Here is an 8058-nt window from a genome sequence, read left to right on the forward strand (position 1 = left end):
GGAGGCTTGTTTAGTGCTGTTGTAACATTATTATCAGCCAGACTAACATGGTTTATTTCAGGAGCTACATCCTGTCTTAGAAATACAACATTAGATAACATTAGCGCACACCTTCGTATCACTGGATCTTAATAAGAATTTTCTCTTATTTCACCAGATGGAGTCACATTCTGACAGTTACTAGGTCACACTTAGCTATTTTTAGCCATTGACAAAAACTGTGACGTTTTAATGTTGCGAGAAGTCATCACAAATCATCGACTTGTTCCTTTTACTGGTAGCGGACCACCGTGCTTCCACTGTGCATAGCTCTGTTTTATATTGGGCCAAATCTCTTCATTTGGTTTGCTATATAACGCCCTTCACACTTTGACATGTTCCTTCTTGCTTTATATCAAAGACTCCATCTTTGAGATGTTTATGTTTTCCGGCGGGTGAGGTGTGGTGAGCTGTGTGGCTGAAGCGGGAGGAAGCTGTAAAAACAAAAGCCACACGAATGGAGAGCTCTCCACCGACTGCTGCTTATCTTCCCCACCACATCCTTCATGTCCTCCCTGATTTTGCTGTTTTTCCTTTTGCATGTTCCTTCTTTTTCTTTTTTTTCCCACCAGATGAAAGTTCTTCAGCCAGCTGAGAAAAGCCCAGAGTTCAACTCTGGCAAAGCAACAGGAGCACATTTGCAGAAATGGGTAAAATGAACTGCGATACACTCTTATTCTTACAGTATTTGGAACAATATGGAATTACATAAAAGCATGTTCAGACACATGTCACATGTCCACAGCTGGACATGTGAAAAAAAAAAAAACGATATGGTAAAATATGCTTGTGTTTTCAGGCTCTGTCATAGTGGTGAATCCATTCGTCTATTTAATTGATTTCCATGAGCCATTCGCTTTTCATCTGCTCAATTCATGTCATGGTAAGACTGCACAATATATCACAATACATTGTCATTGCAATATCAGTTTGTCAAAGGACTGTTTACTAACATATTCCAATTGTTATAAACCTACATGTCAATGTAATATGTAGCCAGTTGGACCAAGTCTCATGGCAGCAGATGCTCAGACTGAACTCAATGACGATGCTTAAATCGCATGTGGAAGCACGGATGAGAAAGAGGAAGAAATGAATCAGGCAGATATTGTACCTGATATCGTCATCACAACAATCAACAACATGTTTAGCAACACGGGATCTTCTTGAATGCAGCCCTTTGTCACAGTCACACAAAACTACTCTGGGCAGATGAGACAACAGTTGAGGTTCTTGGCCTTTATGGAAAACTGTGTGTGCCATCATCAGCTGCGTTTCCATTACAAATGTGCACAAAATCCTGTAAATATTCCGCCAATGTCGAAAAAACATAATTTTCAATTTTGTGTTATTTCCATTAAAAAAAGAAACACGATTAAAATCACGTGATCAAGTTTGTTCTTGCAAAAAGTCATTAAAAGTGATCATCCTCCTAACACTTCCTGTTATCTTCATCATCATTTTTGGCAGTAACATCCGGTTGTTGATCATGATTCGTGTGATATAATGAGGTATGCGAAAATATGTACATTTTAATACAGCCCACCTCATCCTATCACAGAAACGTTGTACAGAAAGACTTTTTTGTTATTTTAAATTGGCATGTTTCCATTAAGCAAATTAATTTATTTTGGTTATCACTGTCATCTGTGAGGTTTGGAATGACACGTGAAAAGCAGTGACATGTTAGATTAAAATCTGTTTTCATTCTTTAAGAGATATTAATATTTTCTTTGGTACTTTGGATGCCTTTAGGGTTCCAGCCTCTAATGATTAAAAAACCCACCATTATTGAGGGCAAGTTGAAAAATAACACTACACAACAAAGGAACTTGTAGGATTGGTTTGTAGGATTTGTAAATCATCATTTTGGCCATTCGTCAGAAGCATGGATTAAGCAGAGATGGAGTCAGCAAGATAGGAAGAAGTGTAAAACTCTTATTTTTGTGTGTGTGTCATGAAGGTTGTGGTACCATTACTGCAAAATTAACTTTTGAACTTCATATGATGTCCTCATGCTGCAGTATAGCTTTCCCTCATCAAAAACATACCTGTGGAGTGAAGAAACATTGCTGTGCTGAAAGAAGAATGTCAAAGAGCAGGAGCTTCTTAAAGAGACAGAGGCCAATTTCAAGGTGTCCGCTGCAACTACAATAGGAAGTCAAATTTATTTTAAGTTAATTTTGGTACATACAGCATTGTCATCACTACTAAAGGTAACAGTTACTTGACTCTGACATAAAATGGCATCATGTCCTTGGAAAGTACATAATAACCTCCCATTTATGGACTACCAAATAGTGTGATGTTCACAAGTTAAAATTGTAATTTAAACTTAAATTAGAACATACTGCCTGTCGATATGATCAGATTTTCTTAGCCTTTCACTGTTGACCAATTCAATTTCACCAGGCAGACGTTTTTCTTCTGGAGGCCCTCACACTCACTCACTGCAAACAAGTGCACACACAAACATTAGTCGCAAAACTTTGTGTATCCAGAAGCAGGAGAGCCACAAGCAGATGGTTAATGACCAATTTCCACCTTCACTTCCACTCAGATCTCATTAATGCAGGTCTTGCTTTACTGCAAACACAAGTGCAGTGTGTGTGTGCGTGTGTGTGTGTATGGGTCTACCTTAAGTGCATCGTGAACATGACCCTATAACATGTTAATAGCTTCCTCAAGGAGGAGTTCCCCGTTGTTAGGCGAGTTGGTGGGCTTGTGCATGGTGGCAGTTTAGTGCCGAGTCGTGTGTTTGTTTGTTTTTCTGTTATAAGTTGTGGAAGTATTTAGGAAACTGTTTTTCTCAGTGCTTGTTAGATCAGCCAGATAAGGTGACTAACAGAATTATTAAACTTTTCCTAATTTTGTGACATTACAACTGCAGCCTCGATTGTATTTTATTGGGATTTTCTGTAATAGATGAAAGTAGTGCATTAATATAAAGTGGGAGGATTGTTTTTTTTTAAATAAAGTGCGATTTTGAACAGCACAGATTTTCAATAAGATTTAGGTCTAACCTTAGACCGGTGATTTTACAAAAGAAAACTATTATATTCTTTTCTAGTCCTAATGATCTTATTTAATAAAAAATAAATAAATAAACTGAAATGTGTAGCTGCGAAGTGATGAAATGTAAAAAACAGTAAACTTTTTTGCAACTTTTCAAAAGTTTGCTTAGATTTCACATGAGAAGTGGATGATAACATATCTTGTGTGGAAAGAAGCGACCACAAATTCCCAAATTATAAACAACATGGACCGAAGAAGTTACAGTTTGCCAAAGAACACATCATCTAAAACCAGATTGTCCATTTTGGGCCTATGGACCAGCCAATTTGTCAGACGATGCCAATGAACTGCAGTAGGGCCAGTTGCACTGTGAAGCAGTTGGCTCAAGCCTGTTTTATCATACTCCATGAATCATGGATCAGATTGAATTAGGGATGCAAACCATTAATCGACTTATGATTGTCAATTAATGGTTTGTTAGGTTAAAATAATTTCTGATCTGTTAACTAATCATGTCTGCTTAGACCGTCTTTCAGTGGTGTAGTGTGCCCACCAACCAGAAGAGGGTGCCACTGGTCATCCTCACCTGGACACAGTTGATAAAGCAAGAAAGATGGCAGGACAGTACCAGAATGGGAAACAGAAAAAGTCGATATAGAATTCGGCATGGGCTGCAAAATATACTTTATGCAATTCTGTTTAGAAATATAAACACTTGACAAGCTCCTTAAGTTTTAACAGCGCTCATTCAGCTGCTAACAGCATTAACTTTCCATTCAAAAACGATTGGTGTGCAATGAAGACGAGGATGTGATGACAGAAAAGTAGACGCAATATGAAGTTAAATTATACACTGATGGAAAAAATGATGGTGGTAAGCGTTAAAGCACTATATGGAACAAAGTTTCAATATTTCAAGAGCAAACACAGACGAGAGCAACTTCAATATGCTGGTTGTCTTTTACACTGGGACAATTTTCAAGCTGGAAGGTCAGATTTTGGCTTAAAATTTAAGACATCTGGACTTATTCTGACATGGACTGATGGTGAATTGGAAGATTTGGCTAATAAGAATCAAACGCATATCTAGTAAGAGTAAAGCTAAAACCTAATAAAAGTTGAGCAAAAAGAATTTGATTTGACTTATTAGCTATTAGCTTGACTCATTTTAACTTTTGGTTTTACTTTTATATGATTTTAGCTTGACTGTTATTAGCTAGTAGATTGATCCAATAGCCAAGAAATGGTTGAACTATTAGCCAAGGATGGCAAAGCTAATAAATAACAAGAGTAAACCAAATGCTAATAAGGGCCAAGCAGCTAATGAGTCAAGCTAGCAACTAATAAGAGTCAAACTAATCGTAAACAAAAGTGTAAACAATACCTATAAATGTTTAAGCTAATAGTTAATGTGGTGAAGCTAATTGCTAATTAGCGTTACCTTGTAACGCTAATTGGCAATCAGCTATTAACTAACAGCTGATAAGAGATAATAGTCAATAATAATTTTGATTTACCTCTTATTAGCTGTTTTATTAGACTGACTTAAATTAGTATTTGTCTTGACTTTAGTTAGCTTTTAATTTTATTTTTATTAGTTTTGGCTTGACTTTTATGAGATGTTAGCTTGACCCTATTAGCTTTTGGTTTGACTCTTGTTTGCTATTAGTTGGGCCAACTAGTAATCATTAATTAATGATCACTGTTGATGATTAATAATCATTCATTATTAATGAGAAATGATTTTCAGCCATTAATCAATGCTTAATTAATTAGTCTTTATTATTAATTAATGTTAATATTAATTAATGATTAATATTATAATCAATAATTAATTAATTAATTAAGCATTAATTAATGATCAATGCTTAATTATTAGTTAATCATTAATTAAATACAATACTCATTAGGTAATGTTCATGAGTGTTGTACTCATGAGGTAATGTTCAGTGAACATCATCTACTACCTGGGTTATGGGGCAACCCGGAGCACCTATACCAACACATGCACAGGGTGGACAAAATGCAGATTCTTTGTCTGCTACAAAATCTGTCGACTTGTAGGAGACTGCCTTTTTCTTTTTCTTTTGCTATGTGGGTTTTTTTACCCCAAAACATTAAACATTACAACATGTTTAACTTAAGCTCTAATTTATGTTAGCTGCAGCAGGTTTGTGTTGTTTTACATGCCTAAGTGCATGGTAAATTATGTAAAACGTTGATAACTGATGGTGTGAATGGAGACATGGGTGTTACGCTTTTATTTGAGTCCAAAATCACTTTTATGATTTTGGACCCAAATAGCAAGGAACTTTCAGGCAAAGTCCTTTGAACGTAGTCCTGAAATCAAACACTATAAAACATTGAGAGGATTAGGATTATGTACTTCCTTAGCATTCCAGATCCTCCAAAACAAGATCACTTTTGTGATTTTTGGACCAAGTGGGGGAAGCCAGAGCACCTGGAGGGAACCCACACATGTACAGGGGACAAAATGCACACTTAATGCAAAAAGATCCCACTATACAGCCATACTTTTTTTTTATATCAAATAATTCTTGCAAGAAGAATTTAGATTAATCAACTGAACTCATGTTCGTAATTTTGGTCCCTGTTAGCAACGAGCGTTCAGACAACATCCCTTGCTAGCAGGGACATTATTGTTAAAATCATTAAACATTCAGAGGATTAGGATGGTATGTTTCCTCATCATTCCAGATCTTCCAAAACAAGATCACCTTCTTTCACATATATAGGGTTTTCATATTTGTACCGGCCTTCAGAATCGAGTGATTCAAGGTCTTCCAAGACAATATCACCTTCATTCACATACATAAAGTCTTCATTTATGTCCTGGCCTTCAGAGTTGACTGATTCAAAGTCTTCCGAAGCAGGATCACCAAGGTTCACATTTGTAGCATCTTGTTTTGTGTTCTGTTGACTTTCGGGGGTTTCTTGTGTGGGATCTTCCAAAACAGGCTTATACGGACGCACCTGTATGAAAATCGGATGACACTCACTCATTGACGAAGCAAGGTCGGGATACATTCTGCACACAGTCCCAGAGATGACACTTTCTATGACTGTTTGGTTTTCACACTCCACTTTTGTTATGCGTACATTTTGAGGCTTTGGGGAATCCTCAAAGGCTCTGCTTCTATTGTAACTTACAGGAGATTCAGTTGTGTTCTGGTTTTCAAGATTGAGTGATTCAAGATCTTTCAAAAGAAGATCACAAGGGACCACATCTGTGGCTTCACCTTTGTCCTTGCTTTCACAGTTGGTTGGGCTTCCCATGCTTGGATGAACTTGTTTATGATAGAACATAACAGAATTGACATCTTTACAGGTGCTTTTCAGAGCACTTCTCAGATAGTTTTTTGGGAGATGAACTTTTCTGGGATGTGCTAGAGTTCTTTTGAAGCAAGCGACAAGCTTGTAGTCAACAATTGGGTGGCTCATTTTCATGAGATGGAAAAGCTTATCTCTTACCACATCCTCGTTTCCACTTAGAAGTTGGAAGATGTCTGAGCCAATTTTTCTGTCCATATCTGGGAAAATGATAAAATCTAGATCCTTCAGTTCTTCCCACAGAACTCCAGAAAGCCTCTCATAGACGGAGATAATGTCCTTCCGTCTATAATTTGTGGTAGATCTGTAACTAGCCTTACGAATCAGTTTCCAAAGAACTAGATTTATCATTTTTCTCTGTTCATCTGTTCCATGTCTCATTCCCATCTCTGTGTCGTTTTCCACCAATCGTATCCCTGTAGGATAAGTGGACTTCAAACAATCCTTACTCAGGCAGTTTTCTTCTGCATACAAGCTTTCTGCATCAAAAAAAGTGTCTTTGAGCTTTGTTATTACAAATGGTAAAAATTTCTTCATGTTGGTGGGTTCTTGAGGAACGGGATTCTCTAGGTGATACTTGAATTCTTCTACTATCCTTGGATATGACTCTGGAAAGCAAAGGAGTGCAAACAAATGCAATTCGCTGGCGAGGTGGAAGGAATCACTGGCGATGCTCTGAAAGATTCTTTCACTTAGCTCTTCTGACATTCCTGACAGGATGTCCAGATCTAACTTCCCAGTTTCTGCCATGATTTGGCATAAGAGCTTACTCTGGGCGTTCTCAAAGGTTTCTCTGACGAGGGGCAGGGTTTGTTCATCTGCAACTTTCTCAATCACCTGCCACAGAAGGTCACTGAGAAAGTCCCTCTTCAAATAATCAGGATTCCTTGTGGGACAAATCTTTTGGAATTGATTTGTGCATATTTCCCTAAAGGACAACCACTTCTTAGGCTTCGTCTCCATTTCGAACTTGCTAACTACAGACACGTCTGTTACTCACAAAAAATATTTGCGAATGAGTTCTGTGCTAGAATTGTATTATATGTAATGATGACTTGGTGATGTCATGGACTCTGTGACATCATAAATCATTCTCTGAAGGGCCTCATGACACAGAGTTCAAAGGAAAAATAATTTCAACATTCTGGATAACCTCAGTGTCAGCAGCATGGTAACTGTTGCTAGGGCTAATCGTGCACAATGAGCATCCTCTGTGGAAAAAAAAATGTAAATAATGGTTCTGATCAATGATACGCCATATTGTGAGGGGAATTATTCAGAGCCTGCGCTATGGACAGTATAGGCTGCCGAGGATTTAAAGGGGCACATGTAGGGCTTTTTTTTTTTTTTTTTACTAAGAGTCTACAACTAACTACTGTATACACTGTTATTTTATGATGTACTCTTTTTTAAGGCACAATGCTATTTTTGACCACTTGTGTCTCAATAATTTCATATATATATATATTTATATATATATATATAAGTAAAAAATTCCCTTCTGACCCTCCGCGGGTGGTCTCTTTCATCCTCTGAGCTCGGGTCCTCTACCAGAGGCCTGGGAGCTTGAGGGTTCTGCGCAGTATCTTGGCTGTGCCTAGAACTGCACATTTCTGGACTGAGATGTCTGATGTTGTTCCTNACAGAGGTGGA

At 37.5% G+C, this 8058-nt stretch overlaps 1 protein-coding gene across 1 annotated transcript; it reads right to left on the reverse strand.

The window, feature by feature from the left end:
* Nucleotides 1–5608: 5608 nt before the first annotated feature.
* On the reverse strand, nucleotides 5609–7725 carry LOC107838451 (uncharacterized). The gene is made up of 2 exons (XM_016680838.1): nucleotides 6226–7725; nucleotides 5609–6103 (listed from the first exon to the last, which is right to left on the reverse strand). The coding sequence occupies exons 1-2, from the start codon at nucleotides 7366–7368 to the stop codon at nucleotides 6071–6073; spliced, it is 1176 nt and encodes a 391-aa protein (XP_016536324.1). The 5' UTR covers nucleotides 7369–7725; the 3' UTR covers nucleotides 5609–6070.
* Nucleotides 7726–8058: the final 333 nt, after the last annotated feature.

This window comes from Poecilia formosa, unplaced genomic scaffold (genome assembly GCF_000485575.1).
Source record: "Poecilia formosa unplaced genomic scaffold, Poecilia_formosa-5.1.2 Scaffold258, whole genome shotgun sequence".
In the NCBI taxonomy this organism is placed as follows: Eukaryota; Metazoa; Chordata; class Actinopteri; order Cyprinodontiformes; family Poeciliidae; genus Poecilia; species Poecilia formosa.

Coding starts and splice junctions, on each gene's coding strand:
- LOC107838451 (XM_016680838.1), bottom strand. CDS start 7,368: ATGGAGACGAAGCCTAAGAAGTGGTTGTCCTTTAGGGAAATATGCACA. Junction 6,104..6,225: donor AGAACACAACTGAATCTCCT/GTAAGTTACAAT, acceptor GACTGTGTGCAG/AATGTATCCCGACCTTGCTT.